Source organism: Heliangelus exortis, chromosome 6 (assembly GCF_036169615.1).
Source record: "Heliangelus exortis chromosome 6, bHelExo1.hap1, whole genome shotgun sequence".
Taxonomy (NCBI): Eukaryota; Metazoa; Chordata; class Aves; order Apodiformes; family Trochilidae; genus Heliangelus; species Heliangelus exortis.
The window spans coordinates 16,082,815-16,109,023 of record NC_092427.1 but is presented as its reverse complement, the minus strand read 5'-3'; the positions used below and the strand labels follow the sequence as shown (position 1 = coordinate 16,109,023).

The window sequence follows — 26,209 nt, the reverse complement described above, 5'->3', positions numbered from 1 at the left end:
ATAGTTTCTTTTTCCAGAATGAAAATCCTGAAGTGTGTTTCTCACAGTCCTTCACCTTGTGCTTAATATGATATGTCTGTAGTGTTTTACTGATCATGTCTACTCTTAATTTCTTTGTGGCATTTTTTATAGTATATCCCTGTGGGTTAATGTGTCTCTGCTTTTTTGGTTTATTTAATTTGTCAAAGATTAGGCACTAACCTTGATTTTTCAGTTGATTTGCTGTTTGAACAAAAGGTCTTTGTTCCAGGATGCTGAGGACAGCATGCATTTCCCACAGAGCAGGTGGAAGTCCATCTCCCATTGGCTTAGAACAAGATTAAAGAAATTAAACTCCATGTATTCTTATGAAAGGTGGTGGGTGGTCTCCGAGAACAGTAGAAGCCACCACTCCTTTTGTGACACTAACTAAAAATCTGAATTTGAGACAAGCCAGATGCCAAGTAAATTGTTGATAGTGTTTTATGAAAATCTCAGTTCTGTTCTTGGAAAAAACTGATCTCTGCCACAGGATCTGCCACTTTATCCTTATTGACATCTTCAGAGGGGCCAGAGACAGACAAATTTGTTTATACCTCAGGGCAGCTTGCTTCACTGTATCTGACCTGTGTAGAGATTTTCAGGCTTGTGCCTGGGAAAGGCCCATCCGTTTGAAATCTCTAGGAAGTTCATCTGGAATTGAGGGCCTGTCATGTAATAGGTGTTGTTGGCACCATCTGATATGCACGTCTCCACATGGGGATGGGTGTCTTAGATGCTTTGCCCACCTTTTCATCCCACTGCTTGGTTTTGAGAAGGTCTTTGAGGCTTTCAGATGAACCTTGTCACTATCCATGTATTCTGTGTGTCCTAAAAGGACTCTGCAGTGAATTCCTGCTTAAGGAACCCCAGATATTTAGTTTGTGAAATAAGACATTTCATGTTAGTGTATCTTCTGCCAGAGGGACATAGCTCTGCTCAGCACAGATCATGGTGTGCAGCCATGGAGGCCATGGGGAAGTGGGCTGGCCTCTAAGGCAGATGCTGAAGCACAGGAGCAAGCAGATAACACCTTGCTTGGTTGGTCTGAGCTGTGCATAGTGCTTCTGGAGGATTAAAAGTTAGCAGTGTGTTTGGTGTTCAGAGAGGAGGCATCAACCACCCACATGGTGATTCTCTTGGGCCCTGTAATTGACTCTCTGCAGTTTAGTTGGATGCTCATATACTGAAGAATAGGCTTTAATATTGAGGGGGATATCTCTTCTTTGATATTGCTGAAAAGTTCTGTGTCTAAGGAGAATAAATGGTTTTTCCTTGCCTTTTTTTGGCTTATAAGAGTGATCAGAAGCGGACGTGACAGGTATTCAGCAAAGTCCATTTGAGCTAATTTAATTAACTTCCTGAATTCATGCACATTGGTGTAATTGAACTGTGGCTCTCTGTACTGTTATACTTAGGCATGTTTCCAAAAATGGTAGGAGTTTCAGTGTTCAGTAGCTGAAACCACGAGGCCAGTATTCACTGCAGAATTTTTAACCCAGAGCCCAAAACATTTTTCTTTTCAATTACAGCACGCTTCATAGACTTTTTTCTCTGCAGAAGGATGGTTGGCCAGTAGTACTCAGCCTTCTGACCCTTCTAAACAGAAGCAGGAGCCAGACATGCTTTGTCTAGTGCATCCATTTATCACAAGCAATGCAAGAATATTTGAATATAAAATTAAAATGCTCACTATATTTTCTGTGACCTATTAAAACAGTACTGAAGGAAAAAAATCCAAGATAATTAAAATCTGTAATACTCTAGAAAATTAGGTTCTGTTTGCAACACCATTTCTTATGAAATTAAAACAGAGCTGCTATATTAGTTGAAGATTTAAGGCTTGATACACTTATGATTTCATCTTAAGTGAAGTATATTTTCTTTTCCATAATAGAATCAATTTACTGTGATATATACTTAAGCTCAGGAAGCATGAGGTTTAGTGTTTCAGAATCAAGACATTTTTATGTTCCAGGAGATGTACAAGGTGTAGTATAGCTGGGGGAAAACTGATAAGAGTTTTGTAATCTCTCTTGCTTGCTGAAGAGTTGGCATTGTAGTCAGGCTTGCTGGAGAGGCCTCTTCTAAAAGCTGCTTGCCTTGGTTTTCATAAAACCACTTTTGTTGCTGTGGCTGAATGCTTTTATTTATGAGGTTGTGTTCAGATGAGTTTTGGTGGATTTTTTTTGTTGTTAGGTTACAAAATCAGTAATTAACTGCTGAAAAAAATAGTTGGTCTGTAGATTCTGTGACTGAGCAACATACTTTTATTCCCAAATGAAGGGCTTCAGAATTTTTTTCATCAAGAGTTGTTGATTAAATCGACATTCCTGGCAAACATTATGATTTCACTAATTCAGCATTTTCCAGTGGAAAACTCTTCCATCAGAAATGCAAACCAGATCTAGTAGCTAAAAGCACAGACACTGCCAGATTTTTTAGCTCTTTTCCAGTAGCTTCACAAACATTTAAATAAAATTACTCTTGCTTCTATGTAAGTCCTTATTTTCTTTTGAATTGCAAACTGACTTAATGAAAGATTTAATTACTTAGGTGGTGATGCCAGAGCATTCAAGGAAATAACCTGCAAATTCAGACATTAGGTGTTGTAACTCCCACCACAGACAAGATGAGGAGAAGAATTTGGCAATTTTCAATGTTGGTGATTGGACTGTAATACTGTTTCAAAGCAGATTGAGATTGTAAAAATTATTTGACTATGTATGTGTGTTTTTCAGCAGGCTTAGCTTTAAGCTATATTCTAAATGTATTGGGAACTAAACTAAATTAAAGCAAGAAGAAGTAAGTCAGAACTAAAGGACTGGATGCCTGTATGTGTTGGTCATATCTATGTATTTCCTAGGTAATTCTGATCAGTGTTTGGGGATTTCTTTTTAAAGAAAGAGATTTATCATTTACTGTAATGTGTATTCATTTCTGTAAAAAAAATACAAGCAGAGTGGGTACTTTGGCAGCTAAAATAGGGAAGATTAAGGAAATATCTTCATTTCTAAAATCCAGGTATGAAGAGGAAACGTCCTTTTGTACATTTCTTATTGCATCAAATGTGGAGCAACTACCTAGAAGCTCTTTAAGCTTTAGTTTAATGGCCCATATAACAGGAAACATTAAATTAGCTTTAGCATTTATCCCTCTAGTGTTTCCAGTCACAGGTACCAGTTCTGCCTACACTTCATGGATATTTAAAGTTTAACAGGTGAAGAATCCCATGTTTCTGTCACAGGGAAAAATGACAGAACATTGATTTAAGGAGCCCTGGGCTAGAAAAGAATTATTTCCAAAATAAGTTTAAAGTGTTTCAGCATACACCTGTGTGTGGAGGTCAAGGTGGACTGAGGACTGTTAGTTTCTTCCTGTGGGGAAAAAAAAGAAAATTAAATACAACCACCCCACCATCACTACAGGGCTTCCTCTGCTCCAGCATCATCCATATTTGCTTGATTTTAATAGTTCCTGCAATACAGAACCAACATAGGGAACTTCTCAGTTGAGAAAACAGGAAGAGATGGAAAAGGGAACTTTGTAATGGGGTATCTTCTGCCTTAATGTGGGTTGTGAATACTGATACCACCTGACAGAAGAACTGATTTCAGTCAGTGGAGGGGGATTTTATGTAGTCAACATAATCAGTGCATCACTACCAGATGAGTGACACTGCTAGAATACAGCCCGGGCTATTTCAGACAGCAGGAATCAGCTGAAAGAGATATCTTGGTTTCAGAAAGCAGAAAGATTAAAAAAACAAGTAAAGTTAATTTGATCATCTTGCCTCTGATGCAACTACTAGCTATTTTCCTTTCATTCCATAAAAAAGTCATAAGAAACTCAAGACAACCACTTATATTCATGTTTTTTATTTGTTGAAAGCCTTTTCCAGGAGTCGATAAATACAGCAGTTTGCACCATGTTAAGCTCTGACTCTCAAATTACCCCAGTGCCCCCTTCCCTCCCTTCCCTGTAAGAGGATTCTGCAGCATTTGGCAGAGTATCAAAAACCAATGGAAGCCTTTAAAAATGCCAGTGCCTTTGGGGTTACTAGTGCTAGCATCCAGTAAGGCTGAAAGTGGCATAAACAGCCCTGTTTCCTGCAGTGTTTTTGTAGCTTATTCTGAGGGACAAACTGCTGTTGCCTGCTGGCCTCTAGGATCACGTTCAGTTCTCCTGTCTTTTAAATCTCAGTGTATTGCCTGCACTCTGCTGGCTATTCCTGCCCATTTTCACCCTGCTTTTTGCCTTAGTGTCCTGCTCTCTCACACCTATCAGGTCATCATTTTCATTTCCCTACTTTAACAAGCCTTTCAAATAAGCAGCTAAGTTAATATTTTCTGCAGCTGTCCTCTTTCTAGTAATTCCCTTACTACCTATTAATGAGTCCTCCATGCACTTCTCTCTGTATTTATTGCTTTGTATCTTCTTTTTGTGTTTGTGTTGCCTATCTGATATTTAAATTATAACAAGGTGTAAGGACTTCCTGTAAGTACATGATGTGCTCAAAATATTTAACATTGTCTTGCATTAAAATGTATAAGATCAAGTGATCTAGCAATATAGATACTAAGAATCTTACTAAGACTATGGGATGAGTGGAGGAGAATTCTGTATTTAGTCTGGTGTTTGTTTTGTTTGTGCATCTGTATCATGCCTATTGTGCTGGAGTGGAATTTCTTGCTTATGATGGTATATATGAGAATAATGATTTGAAATAGTTATTTTCTCAGGAAACTTTGACAACTTGTTTCGTGGCCCTAATTGAAGGGAATTTTTGTATTCTGGGTATAGATACAAAGGTGATAGGTGGAGGAAAGTCATATATAGACTGTCTGAAGTTTGTAGGTTTTTTTCTTTTCTCATCGAAGAATGTTACTCAGATTTTTGTTAGTTCTTTTCTTCTTGTTTAATTTGAAGGAACTGGGAAAAGTTAACCTTTATTTCTGTGTATCCTTGCAGACTTTGCCACTTAGAGATGCCTCCTTTCCATATAAAACTCAGTTACCACATATGGTCCCAGCCTCTGCTTTCAGCAGTAGTGAGTACTACAAGGAATCTAAAATACTAGATTACGTGCAAGAGCTGGACTCTTCCTTCCATCCTGTCTTATCATTCCCTTCAGGTGAGTAACTCAGATGCCTTTCACAAAGGTTGGTTGTGCTTTTAAAGTTTATGTGCTGTAGAGTTTATGGACTAGCTTTTCTTTTGAGTGCTTTTTAGAACCTTTTTAGGTTCTCTTACAGAAAACTTCACAGTGGCAAGATACAAAAGTTTAGACTAAAGTAAAATCTTCATTCCATCCTGACATTTGAAAAATGTACCTTCTAGACTTTCCAGACTGGTAGCATGATTACAACCCAGAAAAATTGCTCAGGGCAACCCGTGTTGGTTAAGGTGTCTTTCTGCTTGCTTCATGGCATCCAGTTGAGTCCACATCAGTCCTCTGGATGGTGCTTTTGACAGCACATTGACATAGCTTTGTTGTGTTGTTTTCATGAGCAACTTTCCATTCAGGCCTTTGGACTAGGCCCAAAAAGCTTTACTTAGTTTTCCTAATTGTTTTTGTGATAGTCAGCTTTTCTGGTGATCTTTGAAGTTTACGGTTTCTGTCATCTGATTCTTTAATCTTTATGAAAAATAATGCAGAGTTGTTTTTTCTGACTCTTATTAGCCCTGAAACTAGTGCAGGCACAACTTGACAGCATTTAGTGCTTCAAAATAGCATATGAAGTGCTATATTAAGCATAATAAGCAGAAGAGAGGGGAGACCAGCAGATACTATTGGATTTTGCATGCTGTTTATTATTTTAGGAAAGCCTGTTTCCAGATAGTTGCTGAGTAATACAGGAATTCAGCTGCTATAGGATGTTTCTTTGCCACAAAATAGCCCTGAACATGAGGCTGGGACTTCATGGCACTGCTTGAGTCTTCGATCAAACCCACTATTCTCCCAGAATGATAGTGTATGCACCCCAGCTTAGTATCACAAAGTACAAAGTCAAGTATTTTGGATTTGGGTAACTCATCACTGGCCACTATAGAATACCCAGTGTGGATATGGAATCCTGAGAAGTTCTCAGCTCTTGCAGGTTTACAAGCATTTATATACAATATGTGGGATAAAAGCACTCACTCCCTGTCATCAAAGCTCTGTTGTGGAGAAAAGAATACTTTTGAAATCTTTTTTCTTTATACATGTTCTCCATAACTTAACTGTGACTCTCAGCCTAGCTAGATGTGAGCCTGGGGGGGTTAGTCAGTAGCTCTGAAATCTCTTCAAGACTGTCCCCACATGCTGCCCAGGTGACTGCCAGCTTGTCTCACTAACCTGATTGTTTTCTTGCTTCTGTTTCTATGCAGGGTTCACTGTACCACAGTGTGTATGTTTTGAGGTGGGTTTTTTTAAGTGTTTCTTTAGAATTCTGCTCAAGGGTAGTCAGTCATCTAAGGCCAGTCCCCTTACATTTCTTCCTACCTTACTTTTAATGGAGACTAGGAAGTTGAACAAGAACATTGAAATTATCTTTCCTTGAAAAAAGATACTCTTAATCATCGCTAAAAGAAAAAAACCAAAAGGCTCTGGATTGCATTGTGGCTACTGCTGGTCACTTTGCCAGGATGGAGGAAGAAATATGTCAGCTTAGCTTCATTCCAGTGCCACAAATATCTTTCTTTTCAGGAATTCTTACTCTCTTTTCAAGCAGCTTTAGCCTTGCTAATATTAATTGAGACAGGGAAAAAAAAAGCCAGACCTACTATCTCCTGCTCAGATGGAGCCCTTGCTTTTGAGAGAGGCTAGATTCATGCTCTGCTCTGTGCTTTGTGGACTTGGCTGATCCTACCTCCTCATGGAGACCACTAGTCTATTTGTCATTTTATTTAATATGAAAGAATTACAATGAAGAAGTGTACACTAGAAATTTTCCAACTTCATCAGATAGCCTGATTCAGTTTCATGTTTTCTTTCTAGCTTCCTTAGCCAGAGAGGTAATTTCTCTTAAAATACTACTTGTGGTGTGCCCACATCTTTAACAATTTCTTCTGAATAAAAAAAAGCTTTTCAGTAGTGTAGAAGAAAAATTTCATCATTTCATTTTCTCTGTTTTTTAAAAAAAATCTTTATATTCTGGGAGTTTGATTTTTCAGTGTGTGAGGAGGGCTTCATATTCAAGATTCAGAATTTGTTCTCTCTTGTACTTTCTTTACTTTCAAGGAAGAATCCTATTTCCAAATAATGTAGTAATAGTGCAGTGGGACTGGCTCACAAGTGTACAGCCTTCTGGAAGTCTAACTGTCCTTACAGTTCTAAGTCTTGCCCTTTCCATATTACAAAGGTCTTGACCAAAAGTGTGCCAGTAGTTGCAGCATCCCTTGAGCATAAAAGGACCTCTTTAAACTTGCACCCCGGTAACTGGAAAATTGTTGTTTGTATCTGAGAAGTTTGTGTTTCTGGTCTTTCTGCATCTAGCCTACAGATAAAGTGGAACAAACACTCCTGCCCTTTTAATTGAGATACAGGAGCACATAATAAAAAATCTCTGACACATGCAGGTTATTCCCCAGCAGAAAAACAGGATAAGTGTTTTATTTATTTCTTTACTTAAATATTGTGTTTAATAAACCTTTCAGACCTGCTCTATGTTTGACTCAGAAGTAGAATAGGAAACACAGCAAAATCTTGGGGGAAAACAACCTTTTACATTTACATATTTGTCAGATTTATTATTGTGACAAATGGTTTTTATTATATTATTGTGACATATCTAGTTAGATCTGTATCAAATTGAAATAACTTACTCTTTTTAGTTAGCAGAATATGTTGACAGTTTCTGTCCAGGCAAATCATGGACATGAGGATAGCACATGAAGTTAAGGATGTATGTAAATAAAAATAATTTAATTCCCATCCTTTGCCCTGCCCTCAGACCTTTTCTCCTTCTGAACATAACAGCAATCAAGCTTGCTTCTCATGTTGACGTATTTCTTTCTACTTAATTTCTGTTCTTTATTGTAATGTTCCAGAAAGGCTTTTCAGACAAATGTATTTTTCTTAAGCCTTCCTGCCTTACAACAGTAGGTAAATTCCTTACCACTTGAGATGTTTTGCCAACTAATTCTTGATTTTAATTGCCTAGGGAAATAAACTACATTGCCCTTCTGTAGTCTTTGCCAAAGAGAGAAAGAAGGAATGTACCTAGAATTACATCTAGCCTCCCAGCAGTAACAATTTCCAAAAGCTTTAATTGCCTGTACCCAAAAGGCTGAACTGCAGGTTTTTTAGATAATAGGAAAAGTGCACTGTGTGCTCTCCATGGTGCAGGGTTTTTTGCAGGAGTTAGTAAAGAGGGGAAGACCCTGGTCATACTCCCACTTGTTACCCTCCAGGGCTTGTTTTCATGAAAAACAATTCTGGAGTACTTGCAGGTAGGAATGCAGTTTATTCCAGAGAAAGATAACCTTGCTTTTTCTTACTTTGACTTTGACCATCGAAAACAAGTGCTGTTAATCTACAAAGTTTGTGCTTGCTCTGGGATTTGTTCCGGAGCATTCCTTAGGTTTGAGTACCACCTTGATCTGAGTTGTCTTGTTAGCCCTTAGAAGGTCTTAGTGCCAGAGAGCTTGGAACCACTTAAGCACACTGCCTTGGCCAGCATGTATGGCAGTGTAGCTTCACAGCTAAAAATGGATTTGTTTTCACTATGGAATAGCTCTCACTTCCCTTTAATAGCAAGGTAGGAACCTTGAGATCTTACCTCCAGGCATTTACTGGAGATTATCTTGTATACTGCTTAGATAACTGATAGAGGTCTTTGCCTGTAGTGGAGGAGCACTCATAAAATAATAGTCTTACTGAGCATTACCTTGCCTTAAGTTTTTTTATTTGCTCATGCAAAAATCACTTTTATATCTGGCTGGGCTTGTTCTCTGCTGCTGTTTAAACAAGTGACCAGTCGTTGCAGGAGTTCCTCAGCACTGCTGCTCATCATCATCTGAAGGACTCAAGGCAGAAGTAGTGCTCATAGATTACACTGCATAGTGTTGTGTAATTGATTCTTAGACCTTTAGTGGTGATGCATAACTCCAGTGAGCTCATAGGTTGCCATCTTTCTGATATAGTCTCCATTCACTTTGGATGTCTTTTTTTTTTTTTTAATTAGATATTCCTCTTCACATATACTTTGAAACATTATTAAGGAAGGATGACATCAAGGGAGAACCTGTTGATACCTCAGCGTTGGGAGTGGAGTTTAAAGTATCTCCAGACAATGGTATGTAAACCAAAGTATTTCAGCATTTACAAGACTTTTCCATTTGTCAGTACTTTCTGCTCTAAAGAGGTTCAACTTATTAACTTACCATAAAGCAATTTATAAGAGAAGAGAAGGTAGCTTCCCAAGGCTTTAGGTGGAAGGAGAATTTCTTCTCAGATGACAGTGTCAGGTTCTCATTTTTTACACTGAAATGGCCCCATCAGAGCTGTAGGAGGGCACTAATACAATTGGGAGGAGTTTGGACCATGGCTTCTCTGCAGACACAGGTGCCTAGCTGCAGTACTATTTACTATTTTAATTCCTACCAGTAATCTGTGTTTTTCCCATCATAAATAGGTCAGCAGTTGAGCTTGCCTGTAAATTCCACCAGTGGAAAATAAGTTTTCAGCTTGACACATGCTTTTTCTCTTGTAGACTATAATCAACATAACATTTCTGTTAAACAATGGAGCAGTGGCTGTTTATCTAATTCCAAATCCCAGTCAGTGTCAGGAACATCTGACCAGCTGTTGGAAGGAAGAAAGAAAAGACACCTAAGTGAGACAGCAGTAGGTAAGAGAAAAAATGTATTGCTACAAATTACCACTATTTCTTTAAGAATATGTATTGTATAAATTAGTTTGTTATCACTAGGATTTGAGAATTCATTTTAAGTTGTCTCCAAAAAGGATATTGTGTGAAGCTTTACAGGAGTGAAGAAATGGACTTAGGGTATCATAAAAATAGTGTGCTATCATAAAGCATAGTAATCTTGCTCCTTTTGAGTATATGTTACAAAATGAGACAAGCTTCTGTATTTTATTTTTGGAATACACTTAAAAGAAACTGCTCAGCAGTCCAGCTGTGTTTTTCTAATACTGAGTGTCATTACTGTTAATAGGAAGGGGGGTTTTGTTAGTAGCCAGCGAAACAGAATGAATTGCAAAGTTATCTGTCAAATCATGTGCCCAACCAAACATTTACTATTCCTGGCTATGCTTCACTTGTTATAACTGTCGGTTGTGGCTCTGGTTTCCTGCCAGACTGTTAAGAAGATTTGTGGGCAGCCAATACTTATAACAATTTTTTTTCACCATTGTTGTCTTTATTTTTTAAGCCATTAAATTAAATGTCTTTAAGCCATTAAACCTCTGCTTCAGCACTCGGTAAGTTAATAGAAAGTGGACTGAAAGTTCTGTAGACTAATGTGATACTTTAGGGACAAAAAAATCAGCATACCATTATAAAGATAAATAGTATCTTACCTCTCCAGGCTACTACAATGTAAAATTTAACAGGTTCTGTGACAGGTTAATTTATGTGAACTTTAGGAAATTTCTCGTAAGACTGTTGAAGAAAGTAAGTGGACAAACTGTGTTAATTGTAAAATTTCCCCTAAGGAAGAATTAGAAGATATAAACGAGCATTTAACGTTGTGGAAAAATAAATTTCTGTAGCATATCTAGGTAAAACTGCTAGTGTAATCTTGCAGTAGAGGTGGAGAGATGGGAATTAGTGCAGAGATGATTTTACAAAAATTTATAACCTGTTAAAAATAAACAAAACCAAGTCACAGCCCCAGACCAAAAAACCACAAAGCTAGAGTAGAGAGTAAAGCTAGAGGAGAGGGATTTTGGGCAGACTGAAAACTGTCTCTGACTTGTATGAGGTTTTTTTTTTTCTGAACATCATTCCCCTGGTGGATCATGGTTGTCCCGTTTGTTATTCAGTCTTCTCTTTCACTTTTCTTCATGCCACCGCCTCCGCCTGCACCCAAAAGGCAGATGCTAACACAGTGGTTCTTGCAGCCACAGTGTTTCCCTAAATGTCCTGTCATGCACACTGAGGTCAACAATTGGAGTTACTTGGGAGCACTCATAAGAGAGAAAACTTCTTGCTATAAACCTTTTGAAGTTACAGTTAGTCTTTTACCAATAGCAATCTTTTATCATGAGTTTTATCATTAGTTTCCCAATGCCAGAAAACTGCTGCATGGTGTATTTGTGAGTAGCAGCTGAAGTTCTAGCTTATTAGTGCTACTGTTGTAGTTACTACATATTTATTCCTAATTTGGGCTCTTTCTAGGAGAAATTATCCATGGGGAAGGTCAGCCTGATGAACAAGGCCAAAAATAAAAGCTGTGTGCCAGGGAGTTGCAGAGCTGCCTGGGAGATGAGAGTTCATGTTCTTGACCCAGCATGTGCAATACAGTCTTTAGGATCAGTCTTAACCTCTTTTTCCATAGTTGAATACACTGATTCTTTTTGTTAGTTGGTATGTTAAATCTGAGGGTTGGTTGGGTTTCCTTTTCTTACTGAAAATTAAGGTAGAAGGAAAGTGGGTGGTTAAACTCCAAATCCCTCTAAGTGCTCCTTACACTGGGACTGAAGGAAACAAGAATTACGATTTGTCTGGAGTAGTGGGCCACTACTAGAAAAAGCCATACATGGAGATCTAATTTTATTTGTTACCCTTGCTGCCAGATTTGTTTTATCATTTATCAAAGAAGAAACAGTCAGTCAGGGCTTAGTGAACTGGTATGTTAGTGAGATGCAGCCCAGCTCGGGAAGTGCTCTTACGGAAAGCTGGGGAGCATTCCTTCAAGTCGGATTGCATTTGCTCTCTGTGTAGTCTATGGCAGCTTCCAAAAAAAGAAACAGGATTTGCCCACATGGAGCTGGTTTCACAAGAAGTAATCCTTCATAGAAGGAGAGGGGCGACTTTTGTGGAAAAACAATGACAGGATGAGTAACAGGATGAGTTTATTTAGATGGCTTTTTTTAGTATATGCCAAATGGTAAGCAGCTAGCTGTGGGCTTCTAGAAATGGCTTTGCTATCACTGTATGGGAAAATATCTCTAGTCTAATAGAGAAGCTGGCATGCATTTTTACTATAACTATTTTTTGTGACAGGTGAACGTAACACTAGGTTTGAGGCATTCTCCTTCCAACATGCAGAACCAGAATCCCAGAGCAGTTTTGCTGCCGGGACCAATGCCAATGCGATGTCTAGGCCCGCACACACTTCATCCCAGGTAAACCAAACATGTATCATCATCAACAAAGAGTTGTGCTAACTAATAATCTGAAAACATATCTAATTTTACATCTGATTTAGTGTTAAATTACAATGCAGAGTAATTTATTTTTACAGTGAATTAAGTGCACTGCATTAGGTAATTTATTACAGAGAGTGTACTTGGAGTTTCAGTATGTTTATATGTTTGTAATACAATGTTGCAGATCATATAACTGTAGAGTAAATTTGTTTTAATGGCATTAGGGCCTTTCTTTTTATTTTTCCAAATTTCATTAAATATACCGTGATTTCTGTTTCCAATTTCATACAAGGGCTCTTAGGGCCCTTTTCTTCTTGTTGCAGCTGCACAAAATGGCCTCATGGTGCAAATGCAGTCACAGACTAACCCCTAGCTTTAGTATTTCAAGCCTACTGTGCAGAACTACAAAGAGTTTGGTGTATGAATTTGCTGAGGAGCAGCAGTGAAGTCCCTCCAGAAAAACACTTTGTTTTATTGGAATTTATTGAAAATTTTATAATAATATTTGGATTTCAGTCCCATAGTTTTGCTGAGCACAGTGGTATCGTGCTCTTTAAGTCATCGTGTTTCAACCCATTGATGAATCCTGGAAAGCCAAGCTTGAATCTGCATCCCATTCAGTTTTGGCTATGCACACGCTTCCTTTTTTCCTGTGCTTGAGCAGACCATCATCAAATGAGCATTTTAGAATAGCTGCTTCCAATAACATTTAGCTAAAAATTGAGATTTTGTAGTATGGGATGTATCATGATTTAGAACTAAGCTTTCTCCTGTAATCTAGGCACTTCATGTTTTGACCCATGTAGGTTCCAGGCATTAGTGTGCAGCAAACACCACCAGGAATCCTTCTATGATCATGGCAAAGAAACTCAGTTTATGTGTTTTGCATGTATTTCAGAATTTACTCTATCCATGTAGGCCATTCTTCCCTGCCAAATGTAGATTCATTCTCTTGGAATTCTTAATTGTAACTCACTAAAGAACCTCTTGGATTGCGGGTTAGAATGTAGTTTATAGGTGGTCATCTCCATAGACTGAACATGATGAAGAAGGCAGCATTAACTTCAAAATTCTCATAAGCATGCAGAATTAACTATAACTGAAATCATGGAAAGGAACCTCTCATGGATTTCAGTAAAAGTTATGCTAGCAAGAAGTAAAGCCCAGAGATGAGACAGTTCTAAGATTCGTTGAGATTCCATCAGGGCAGGTAGTCAGAAGTCATTACACCACTAGAAAATGTTTTCAAGTTACAGATTTTCTGCTCATGCAGTTCTAATGTTTCTCAGCTAACATGTAGGTCCTGTGATTTCAATCTATGAATTTCATCTTGTACTTATTATATTATACAGCAGAACTCCAGAAGGAGGTTAAGAAGCGAGAGCTCCTATGATATAGACAACATCGTTATTCCAATGTCACTGGTGGCACCATCGAAGCTGGAGAAATTACAGTACAAAGAAATACTTACCCCAAGGTTTGTTCAAGGCATACTTAGTTGCAAAGAAGATACCAAAATGAACGTGAAAATAGCTAAGAATATTGTTAACATGTAATTAGATAATTTTATGATATTAAGATGATATTTTCCTGCAGTCTAATTTTTTTCTGTGCACTTCCATTGTGTGTCTGGAGTGGTGGGAAGACTGAACAGCTAATAGCACAGGGGAAATGGTCTGATACAGACAGGCAGCTGGCAGATGCATGGACTGACTAAAAATAGAAGTGGATTTATGTAATTTTAAGTGTAGTAATATTTTTGGCCTTAAATATGCCATGAAGCTGACATGCTCTGTATAATTACTTAGAAGTTGCTGTGTCTTTTGTATTTTGCATGTTTATATGTTTCATGCAAAAATAGGTAACTATTTTCAATTAAGTACATAGAAATGGGTTCAACATATATTTTTTAAATGTATCCATTCTGATAGAGTTTAAACCTATAATCCATGATTCTAGAGACATCTCTTTTCTTTCTTTTACCTTTTCTTTTAGAAAAGGTACATCTTTAAAACATTTAAATCAGGAAACAATTGATTTCCTGTGCTGTAATTCAGTGACATATTAGCAATTTGCCTGGAATGACTAAATGCAACTGTTCCATTTTTTAAATTAATTTGTATTTGGTTTTATATTGCCTTTAAAGCTAAAACCATTGTTAAGACTATTGGATAGTTTAAATACTGCACTGAGAAAAGGGAAGGTTAGATATTTGGTTCTGTGTTATCAGCACCTTAAATTTGACATTATTTCATTTGAAAGAAATTTTGAAGCAAGCAGTGAATATAAGCAGTTTTGAAGAAAGTGTTAGTTGTGTAGAAACAGAAGAGTCCTCTTTATTGCTGGAACAATGAAACAGCATCTAGGTAAATTAATTTGACTTTCTTTGTTTTGTTTCTAGCTGGAGAGTTGTTGAACTTCAACCTTTACAAAGCTCTCATACAGATGAAGAAGAGGTAAGCTGTATTTTAATTATACTACTAGTTTTAATAAAACTAGATATATACTGATTAGCCCAATTCTATATTATATTTTCCAAAGTCAACAAGACTTCATGCAAGTCCTGGTAAGTTTTGAATTTCAAAAATAGAGTATTAAGTACCAGATTGTGAAAAATGTCTTATCCTAACCTACTTGACTGTATGGTGGATGTCAGAAACATGAGTATCTCCATGAATAGTTGTTGTTCACTTGTTTACTTTGCTCTTCTGTCCCTTGCTGTGGGCACAGTCATCACTCCCACAGAGTCCTCTTGGTCAGGTCCCCACCTCCCCTGCTCCTGAGCGTTGTGGTGCTGGGCATCCCAGTGCCACTCTCCAGAGCTACCTCTGCTGCAGCATTTGTCCTTCTCCCATCCTCTTTGCTGGCCAGTCCCCGTGGCCTGTTGCTCTTCAGGAGGCCATTTAGAATTTTGCCTGTGGGCCCAGCAGATTTCCTCAGTTTTCTCAGTGTTCATTTTCATGTAACCCTCCTCTTGGGAGCAAACTTTTCTTCATTTGCTTTGTCAGGAACAATGTAGCCTTCAGCATTTCTTTCTTGCCTGTTGAGCTAAGTTTGCACATTATGTGCTACTCTTGCTTCCACCAAATATGAGAACCTACCTTTTCCAGACCTAAGAATCTACTTTTTCCCCCTTTTTCTCCCAGGGAATGTCTGTCAACTTTGCAGCTGGGGCTCCCTTTATCCCCTAACCAGGGGTTTGAGGTATTTCCTAACCCCAGTGTGAACATGGTATCTCAACTGGTTTTCTGTCCTTCCCATCTTTTTGTGGCTCCTTTTCCAGAAACCTGTCAGTCTTGCTGTCCTTTGGGCATCTGTCATCTCCCTCCAGTCTTTGCTATAGGCCACTATCAACTGTTGTGACTGTAGGACTTGGACTGGTACCTTCAGCCACAATATCTGTTCTTGAGCCCCTTTTTCAGCCAATCTTTACAACCAGGGTTTAGGTGCCTACATAGTAGTGGAAAAAGGTTGCATTCGGGTAACAGTATAGAAGGTTATGCTAAACACAGTAAACAAATTAAATTCTACTCCCTTGGGGTAAAAATACACTCTTTACAAAGGCACTGACTTCCTTGGAGATTTAGTAGGTCTTTAGCTGCCTGTTTCAAGGAAATGAACCTTTCCTGTGGGAGAACATCATGATATCAAATCCCTGCCTGGTGTAGTTGCACTCATTTGGCACTGTACTTTTGGGACAGAAAAGAGAAAAACTTCCTGTCTTGAGAAATTCCTATGAGATCTGCTGGTCAGATTTATGCCATCTCCACCACCCCTTTTTGGCTTGGTACAGTCTCTGCTAGCAGGAAGCATGCTTCATCTTCTTTTGCAGTGAGAAGGTTGAATTGCACACACAGAACCTCCTGCAAGGATATTTAATTAAACCATTTGGAGAAATACTAATAAGGAAGCAAGGGCACATTGTCCCTTGAGAATCTACTGTTCTTTAGTCTCTTCATCCTGGGATCTGGGGGGGTGGGGAGGAAGGGTTTTCAACAAAGATTTGCCTTCAGGGCTTCAAGGGACTTGTGTGGAGGACTCAGTGGTTTTCTTGTTTTAATTTCAGATCCAATACAGATGATTTGTCTTATGTACTTCTGGCATATTTAGCTGAAGGGACTTCAAGGTGTCTCTCTGTGAAGCTCATGGGATTACTGCTCGTTTAGTAGCCATCCCAGTACATTTTTATTTGGCATGACTAGTTGATCCTGTATTATTCATCCTTTGGCCAGGAAATAACTTGAGTTAACAATAAAGCAGCTTTGCCTCCTGCTGTGGTTTACTGCTTCTGTATTGTCTGTCAGCTGCTGGGTAGAATGAGAAAGGAGAGATGTCAGACAAGAGAAAAGTGCTGAAGATCTTGTTTGTCCAAATCATTGTTTTGCCAATTTTACCCCGTCAGTTGGGATCATGTTAATTGGTTTGGATGTTTTTCAGAGTTATTCAGAGTGCTGAGAAAAGGTGGTTGATCATAATTTTTCCACTTCCTTGCTTCAGGTTTTAGGCTAGGTTAGATTTGTTACTGAACAAGCTTGAAAAAAGATGTGAGAAAACAGCATTACCTTTTCACATTTTCTACACTCACACTCTGATGCTCTTAAAATTGTTCCTTGTACTGAAATCAAGGCAGGCTTCAGTAGATCATTCGTGAAGGACAAGAGAGGGCAAAATGTCCTTTCTTCTTTTATATAAAGTAAGCATTTTCTTTGCTTTCCACTGCATAGCAGCCTGTGGTGGGACTGCATAATAGTTTTTTTCTGCCTGTCTTCTGCATGGCTAAATCTAAAACTTCTGGAATTGTCAGTGAGCAGTTAGGGATTTCTTACACTTGATTTTGTTCGGGTTTTTTCCATTTATTTTTTTCCTTCTCTCTCTTCTTTATTTAAAGGCTTTCAGTCCCCAGCATGGCAGTTTTAAGACTCAGCTCGACAAGATGCAGGACCATCTCATCTAAACTGTGTTCCTACCTAGAAAGGCTGGACCAGATGGTCCTTGAGGTCTCTTCCAAAATCTAGTATTCTATGAACCTGTATTCATGCAATAGACTTGCACCCAACATTTCCACAAGTTACAAAAAAACCCATGGGGTCCTCAGTTTGTCCTGTTCTGCAGGAACTCAAGGACAGGAACTCAGCACTTTCTTAAAATCAGGCCCATTCATGGTGCCTTTGGGAGCTGGGGGTGTTCAGCCTGAAGAAGAGGAGGCTCAGGGGAGACCTCATCACTCTCTACAACTCCCTGAAAGGAGGCTGGAGCCAGGTGGGGGTTGGGCTCTTTTCCCAGGCAACTCTCATCAAGACAAGAGAGTATGGGCTTGAGCTCTGCCAGGGGAGGGTTAGGTTGGATATTAGGAAGAAATTCTTTCCAGAGAGTCTGATCAGGCATTGGAATGGGCTGCCCAGGGAGGTGGTGGATTCTCCATCCCTGGAGGTTTTTAAGAAGAGACTGGATGTGGCACTTAGTGCCATGGTCTGGGAACCACAGTGGGAGTGGGTCAAGGGTTGGACTTGATGATCTCAGAGGCCCTTTCCAACCCAGATGATTCTGTGATTCTGTGATTCTTTCTTCGATTACAAAAAAGTTGCCTTTTTGGGTGCACAGTTTTCGTTTATGGAAAGTTTTGACTTACAAGGACAAATACAACAGTCGTGCAGTGCAAAAGTTAATCTGCTATCTGTGTCAGCTCTATTGCTTGCTCTAAAAATACCTATTCTTTGGTAAAAAAGCATTTGAATTTCCTGGTTTGCATGTATGAAGTTGCAGTCTGTTATTGCTTTAAGGCATGGGAGGGTGTGGTGTGGGTTTTCCAGTTTTATTTTGGTTTTAATTTGTTTTGTCCAGGTTAAGGTGTCTGGCAAGGCATGGTTATAAAGTAGTGCTCAAGTTTATTTTATAGTTGTTTTAGTAATGACAAATACTTTGGAATAATTAGTTTTGCATAAGTGTTTTCATGGCATATGACTCAATGTTTCCCATGAAACCAAAGACTGAAACACAGACTTTGTTGTTTTGAGAACCTTTCGGAAATATTCCTGGTGCTACTCAACATTCATGCACAGTGTCTTGTGTCTTGTAGCTTTACCAGATGTCATGGGGGGAAGATCCAGATCTTTTTCTTAGACTGAAATCATTAAGACATGCCTCACAAACAGACCTTCCTAAAAGTGTTTTCTCAGCATCACTGCCAGATCATCCACTGAGTAATGACAGTTGTTTTGCCCTTTTTCAAATTAACCTGACTTATATCAAATTTCTCCAGTTACAGCAACTTTAAATTAACCTAATGTTGGTGAAGGAAATCTATATAAAGTGTTGCACAAGCTGAAGGGGGAAGAAGCTGTACGGACCCAAGCAGAGACCTATTACTTTGATATAATGTGATTTTATCCATAGATCACAGAATAATTTTTAAATAAGAAAGTGTATTACTTGTTAATCTTCAATGGAACAGGGTAAAACCAATTTTAAATAAGTATTTAAATCTGTTGTCATCAGCTATGGAAAAGGAACAGTAGGGCTTTTTTCTGTATTTTTCAAAACTCTTTGCTTTGAGAGGAATGTGGACTTTTATTTTTGAAAGGAAGCTTGTTAAAAATGAAGTTTCTTCCCAGCATGAAAAGTTTTGGCAATTTGCTAAGAAAAGTATTTTCAAGGTCTAAGTTTTTCTTTCAAAATTATCTTTTGTTTCCACTTCAAAGGAAATCTGAGCACACAGAAAAATCCTGAATTTTCCCTGAGGGAGTAACACTTTTGTAGTTCATAAAATTCTCACTTTCACGTTATACATCATTGACCTTGGAAAGCCAGAATCTGAACTGAGATGCAGCACTGTACCAATGCCATCCGAGGGATACAGCTGGTGAAATCCAGAGAGAGAAGAAAACACATGAAGTTGGCTGGCATGAAAGGAAACCAGCAGCTAAGGAAGTGGCTTGCACTGAACATAAATAAATAAACACAACGAGGAGTCTTCAAAAAGCAGTCATGAGATGGGCGAGCAAAGTAGGGCTGTTTTCCTGAAGGTTCCTGTGCAGTGCTGGGCTGAGGAGCTACAGCTGGGTGGGTAGCTACAGCTTTAGCAAGCAGGTCCTGTGACCACTTCAGATCACACTGAAGTAAGTCTTTGGGATCATAGAATGGTTTGAGTTGGAGGAACCTGAAAGATCATCTAGTTCCAATTTCCCTGCCATGGGCAGGGACACCTCCCCCTAGATCAGGTTGCTCCAAGCCCCAGCCAACCTGGATGGAATGTTTCCACATCTTCCCTGGGCAACCTATGCCAGTGTCTCATCACCCTCATAGTGAAGAATTTCTTCCTAATGTCTAACCTAAATCTCCCCTCTTCCAGTTTAAAGCCATTACCTCTTGTCTTATTTTTACAAAAATTCCCTCCCCAGCTTTCCAGTAGCCCCTTCAGGTACTGGAAGGCCACTGTAAGGTCTCCCCAGAGCCTTCTCTTCTCCAGGCTGAACAACCAAAACTCACTCAGCCTGTCTTAATAGCAGAGATGTTCCAGCCCTCTGATAATCTTTGTTGCCTCCTCTGGACTCACTCTAAGACCTCCATGTCCTTCTTATATTGGGGGCTCTGGAACTGAACACAGTACTGCAGGTGGGGGTCTCATAAGATCACAGTAGAGGAGCAGAATCACCTCCCTTGCACCTCCCTGCTGGCCGTGCTTCTTCTGGTGCAGCCCAGGACACTGTTGGCTTTCTGGGCTACAGGTGCACATTGCCAGCTCATGTTGAGCTTCTTATCAACCAGCACGCCCAAGTCTTTTTCCTCAGGGCTGTTCTGAGTCCTTTCTCTGCCCAACCTGTAATTGTGCTTGGAATTGCCCCAACAAAGTTGCAGGACCTTGTGCTTGGCCTTATTGAACTTCATGAGGTTGGCTCTCAAGCCTGCCAAGGTTCTTCTGAATCACCTCCCTTCCCTCTAGTGTGTCAACCACACCACACAGCAGCTGATCCTTTGGCCCAATTAAATTTCAGTGTGGGGCTGTACTACCTGACCAGCTACAGAGGTTGGAAATCACCAGCATGCTCCTACTACAGTGTAATGCCTTGTAATACTTTGCATTCATCATGGCCTCAAACTACCTCTGTGCTGCAAGACTTGCTACAAGGAGTGAGTGGCTTCTGCAGAAAACTTCAGGGTGTTTGGTTGTGGATCATAGAGAACTTCCAGATGGCCATGTAACCTGTTGTATGGCACTGCAGTGAGGACTCTGCCTTTGGTTTTATATTTTATCAGACTCAATAGGAAGATAAATGGTGTTACTTGTATAACATCACTGAGGATTTTGCTTTAGAGAAAAAAAAAAATTGTTGTATTTACATGACCACCTGGGTACTGGTATAATTCTTATTCAGGACTGATCTGGCAGTGCAGCTTCACAGCTTCTATGACCAGGAATTGTTCTGTAATAGAATTTCTCTGCCTTTGAGTTGGGAGTAGCTGGCATAAAATCCAAGGCTGCAGCACTTGTATTCTTTCAGCAACCTTAGCGTTTTAGGTGAACTTTGAAGAGGTTGAATGGTCTGGAGCACTTTGAAATAACTCTGAGCTGTGATGGAGGGGTCAAGCCAAGAGCTCAACCCACCATCTGGGCAGTGAGGGGGAAAGGCAGCAAAATGTTCCTCGCCTGGCTGTCTCCAAGGAGCAAACTTCTGGTGTGCAGCCAAGAGAAAAACGAAGATCCTTTCAAAGCAAAGGTCGGATGTGATAGCTCCATCTGAAGAGTTTTACCTAAAAGGCTGAATGCTCTCTGCCTAGGAGCAGTTAAAGTACTCATGGTGGGGCCATTTTAAGCTGTACCAGGCTTGTGCAAATAATTGGTTAAGTAATAGTCTCTTTAAAACAGAAGCCATTTTCTGCTTGGTTTCGTAGCAGGAATGCAGCACCTCAGGTTTGCTGAGTTCCTCTCAATATGAAGCTATGGAAGTCCTAGATTGCTTTGTGCTTTAAGCACACCTAACAAATCCTGCTGCCTCCCAACCTCCTTATAGAGCAGTCTTTGAAAACTCCTGGAATTGTTGCTTGTCTTTATTATGTGCTTTTAATAATACCTTGATTTGAAAACGAATACTTACCCTCTTTCTGCCTCTCACCACAGAAAAAATCTTAGCTGCATGGGGGGGGAGGTATAATTTCTGTTTCTGTAACTGCAGATAACTGCAGACATGTAAAGGAGTAAAGTGAAAGTGACAGCATCCTCTACACTGGTGTTCTGGTGAGACTGTGAGCTGAACGCACGTGTTTTGATGTGCCTTTATACTGCCAGCATGCATTATGGTGCCTCCTCTTCTTTGGTGCACAGACCTTTGCAGGATTATATACAATATACAATATATATACAATTATATACAATATACACACATCTAGTGATGTTCATCCCTGTATTTCCCTGCAGGTGGAAGATCTGTCGGATGAAGTTTTTTCCTTACGTCACAGGAAGTATGAAGAAAGAGAGAGAGCAAGGTGGTCACTGTGGGAGCAGAGCCGCTGGCCCAGGAGGAACAGCAGGCAGGTGTACTGACCTTGATTAGAGCATTCATTTCTGTTGAACTGCTGGTGTTGGTTGTTGGTGCAGCAGTTTTAGAAATGCTGTCACAGAGAAGTTTGAAAAGGAGAGCCCTGTTTGTTAATTAGCTCTTTAGGGACAGCATCAAGTGCGTTTGGTTTTGCAGCTGGAAAGGGAAAGCAGTTCTGAAGCAAGGATACTTAGAAAAATTGGGCATGTTAGTGACCTGGTATTAGTCAACAAAAACCTTGGTACTGAAAGCAGTTGGTGCCACCCCCAGTTGTTATGACATTAGCCACCAAGTGTAACATGAGCTCTTCCTCACACCCTAGATGAAAGTCCACTGCATTCAGAGATTCATCACTGAAAGGTCCTTGGCTGTGCTAGGGACCTTATGCTTTCACACATTTCACTGTGTGAAAAAGTTTAATTCTCACAGGCTCGCAGTCTGGTGTAAAACTCATCAGAATTAAATATAATCCCTAGAAGTCTTGCAAAAAGTACTGCATATACAAGCAAGTATCAAAGATCTGTAGCTGCAATTTGGCTCAGGAAAAATGATTCCCATAAATTGCTTCAGAATCTGACAGGACAAAAAATATCTTATAAATGCTGGGATAACTTTTTCTGCTATTTATCATATGCTTGTGTCTACTCTTGGCTGAAAGTGAGCCATGACACTATGAAAAAATATGCAAAGATAGCTTTTTTTAATGTAAGATAAAATTAGAACTAACCCATATGAAGGAATTCTATTTTAAACAATTTTGAACATTTTAAAAAATTAGAAAGTGTAGTGAAATACATAAGGTATATTTGTACCCTTAATTCTGAAATTTTATTAAGTCCTTGATGAAATCTCTCTTCAAACAGGAGTGCTATTTAAATTCAGAAGTGAAACTGCCATTGACATGAACATGGTCAGACTTCCACCTGGCATTTAAGATGCATGCCAGTATTTTATACCTATTTCAAATTTGCATGAAAGTTGAGGTCAATATTTCTAATCTTACTAAATTACTTTGACTGCTTTTGACTGCTTTGGAGCTGAGTCCAGAGCAGAGATGGGAAATGGGAGCCCAAGGACCTGCTGTTTCTTCTTGAGTTACGTTGGCACCTCTGACAGTGCCATTTGGGCTTTGCAGGCTCCTGTGAATGATGCCATGTTCTCCCAGTGGGAACAGCCCACGGATCACTGACTTCTCTTGTCCAGAATTACAGTTCTGGTGAGTGTGTGGAGCAAGGCACAGGAGTAGGTCCAGCCAGAGCTTGTTAGTTCCTCCACATAGCACTCTTTGGTTTGGCTTGTGACAATGAGGTTGTCAAGAACCATGTGTGTTTTCATCTGCTTTTTGAATGTAAATAATTAGAATGTAGGCAGCATGTATGGAGAAGCCGGACACTTTGAAAAGAAAACCTGAACTGTTCTTGGTGATATGAAAGAGCAGGGAGTAGCTTTTAAGACTCTGGTCTCTTATCCTGCACTAGATCTTACAGCAAAAATGCTGATGGACGACACAGCCAAGACTCGGTGCAGAAAGACCACCACAGCACCTCCTGTGCCTCACTGCACTGTGCTGCTGAACCCGTTCCTGACTTGACTTCAGAAGCCCACAGCTCTGTTTGTTCAGGGATTGCACAACTCTGCAGTGAGAGCCAGGAAATGAAGGTGGGTGCTTCCAGTTGCTTCAGGTCTGGTCAGGTCTGGTCCGGTCTTCAGTTACCACTGTCTCTAACCTAAAAGAAAGAACCTAAACAAATCCTGCTCTCTCATTGGTCAGAATCTCAGGCTGCTGCTGAGATGCTTCTGTTTAGAACTAAATTGCTGTGCTTTCTGAATTAAGCCAAAGATTTGTCAACAGGTAAACATTTCATTGCTCACATATGTTTTTGAGGTGAGCATGAAAAGCCTGGGTTCAGAGAAGCTGGATCTTTTTTCAGGGATATTGGCCAGGGTTGTAGACAGGCCTGATGGTTACAAGGCTAAGTGTCCTGATGGTCAGGCACTGTGGAAAAGTACTTCCCCCTTCCTGTACTCTGTTAAAGCAAAAGTGTGTGTTAAAGCTCTGTTATTAGTTCAAAACCATATGAAGCTATCTTATGTTGACAGCTAGTGCCTGGCAGTGTCCTGTTCTTTATCTGAAGAGCCCTGCAAACATTGTAAAGAAAGACACTCATTTGTTATTTGATAGCAGATCATTCTGCACATAGCTAATCAGTTCAGACTCAACTGAAATCTCTTTTCCTCCTCTTTTCTTCCACCCTCACTCCCTACCCTTCTGATTCCTTTCAGTCTGGGCTGTGGGAACGTCGAGTTTTTCCACTAGAAGATGAAGAGGTAGAAGCTTTACTGTGCCAAGATCAAATAACAGACCAGACTGAAATGTCAAGTGCAGCTTTCCCCAGCAACTCTCTCTTTACTTCATGCACACCCATTAGTTTGCCAGACAATGGCCATCCACTGAGGAAGCACTCTACTGAAGAGTCAGAAGACTGCAAAAACCTTTGCCTGGGAATCAACAACACAAGAAAACAAAGGTGACAGGGAATAATGTGGTTCATTAAGAAAGCCAATTAAGGTGGAGAAAAGTGTAAGGTAAAATCTCTCTTGTTGACACAGCATATGACAGCACAATTCAAAACCTGTATGTTAGCTGCATATAATATATTTTCTTTCTTGCTTTGTAACAGGCAGGATAAATCCCAAAGACAGCACTTTCTTCTTCCTGAACCCCAAGAGAAAGTAATTATTTCAAGCTGGAAGTCTAATATTCCCAGTGTTGGGAGTGGGCGCACATAAATTGCTGGCACCATTCACTTTCTGTTGTCATATTGCCACATTTGTTAATAATCATCCTTTTCTGTTCTGTTTGTTTTCAAATGCATTTCTGGTTCTTGTGGATTCTGGTGCAGCAGGATATGCTGTCTACCTTAACCAACAACTTCAACTGAACACAGAAAAACTACTTGGAAAAAACAGTGGGGAGAAGCGATAGCCTCCAATTATTTTCCTGTGTGGCATGACTGGGGGGCAAAAATCTGCCTCTGTAAATGCATGTGTGCAACCCGTGCCTAGGATAAGGGTAGGTGAGCAGCAGGAGTTTCAAAGCAGGCATTCTGGAAGCCTTGCATCTCGCTTAAAATCTGTACTCAGCTCTCCGTAGTGCCAGGGCATGTTTCATATAGATGTCCTCAAGCAATAAGATAGAACTAGACCACTGCATTTCAATAGTTAAATGTATCTGCTACTCAGAAAGTAGGGTTTCTGCTTCAGTCCTGTGGGTATGGAGGAACAGAAGGAAAGAGGAGTTGAGTTGAATCAGTGATGCAGCTCTTTGAATATTGTGTTTTGGATCATCTTACTTCCTTAGTCCTTCAGTAGCTAATGAGGCTCATAATATTTTGCTTTAATATGTTAAAGACAAAGTCTTGTTCCAATATCTGTACAGTGCCTTGTAAGAGTCTCGTGAGTATGCCAACATTTGGTGACTAGCTGAAAAGGAAAAGATGATTGATCTCTAGAAGAAAAATAAAGAAAAAAGCCCCAAAGCTTTCCATTTTGATTCCAGATAGTTTTTTAATTTCCCAGTACGTTGGCAGTGAGAGGGAAAAAATGCAAGTTGTTTAAACTTGCATCTAAATAGCATAGCTTGGAATGTATCTATCTGCAATCTCAAAAGGTATTAACAAAGATTAAACATTGAATGTAGGTATAATCCATCGACAGGAAGTTTTTCTGTGTAGGACAGTTGAAGGCAATTTAATAGGAGTCTCTGGTTTTGTGCAAATTTTTTTTTTCATGTGTAATATCTGGAATGGCACTGGACAGATGACCCATTTTTAGTGTCAATTTTTTTTTTTTTTTTTGGTCAAAATGACAGGAAATACACACTGGGCATCTGAAAACAGTAAAGCTTCAACACTACAACCTATTGTTACATTGTAGTTTATTGCACATTCTGATTATTTTTTAAACACTTTTTTAACACTGGTTTGTCTTAAACTTGAATCTTGCCTCAGTGTCTGATACAATAATCTTTGTTGCAAGGTTGTTTTTTTAATTAAAAGTTATTTCTATATAAGTTGTATATAGTGTGAATTTGATGGCCTCTTAGAAGTGAAGATAGAGCAGTAATGCTTCCTCTTGGCACAGAGACCTGCTTGGCCCAAGAATGGCTTTGCAAACACACTGAAGTGGCAGCAGCACTAAGCTTTTCTGTCATCTGAAGCTGCACTGGAGCTGTGAGGCTAAGGTCCCCTGCAGAGAGGTGGATTTGTCCATCTCTCTTGTTCTGCGTGTTCATTTGCTGCTGGGAGGGGGGTTCTGAAAGATCAGTCTCTCAAAT

General features: G+C 39.6%; 1 protein-coding gene across 12 annotated transcripts in view; it reads left to right on the top strand.

Moving 5' to 3' along the window:
- The window catches only part of KANSL1L (KAT8 regulatory NSL complex subunit 1 like), a 70,559-nt gene extending 44,614 nt beyond the window's left edge, over window positions 1–25,945 (top strand). For 8 of the 12 annotated variants that reach the window (XM_071746861.1, XM_071746858.1, XM_071746860.1 and 5 more), the window contains 9 exons: window positions 4,990–5,152; window positions 9,189–9,299; window positions 9,717–9,854; window positions 12,195–12,316; window positions 13,693–13,817; window positions 14,742–14,796; window positions 21,753–21,865; window positions 23,352–23,532; window positions 24,157–25,945. In XM_071746861.1, coding sequence (XP_071602962.1) covers window positions 4,990–5,152; window positions 9,189–9,299; window positions 9,717–9,854; window positions 12,195–12,316; window positions 13,693–13,817; window positions 14,742–14,796; window positions 21,753–21,865; window positions 23,352–23,532; window positions 24,157–24,405 — 1,257 coding nt within the window. In that variant the 3' untranslated portion in view covers window positions 24,406–25,945. The remainder of the gene's footprint in view (window positions 1–4,989; window positions 5,153–9,188; window positions 9,300–9,716; window positions 9,855–12,194; window positions 12,317–13,692; window positions 13,818–14,741; window positions 14,797–21,752; window positions 21,866–23,351; window positions 23,533–24,156) is intronic. The other 4 variants (XR_011726500.1, XR_011726499.1, XM_071746862.1 and 1 more) reach the window with 2 other exon arrangements.
- The last annotated feature ends 264 nt before the right edge of the window (window positions 25,946–26,209 follow it).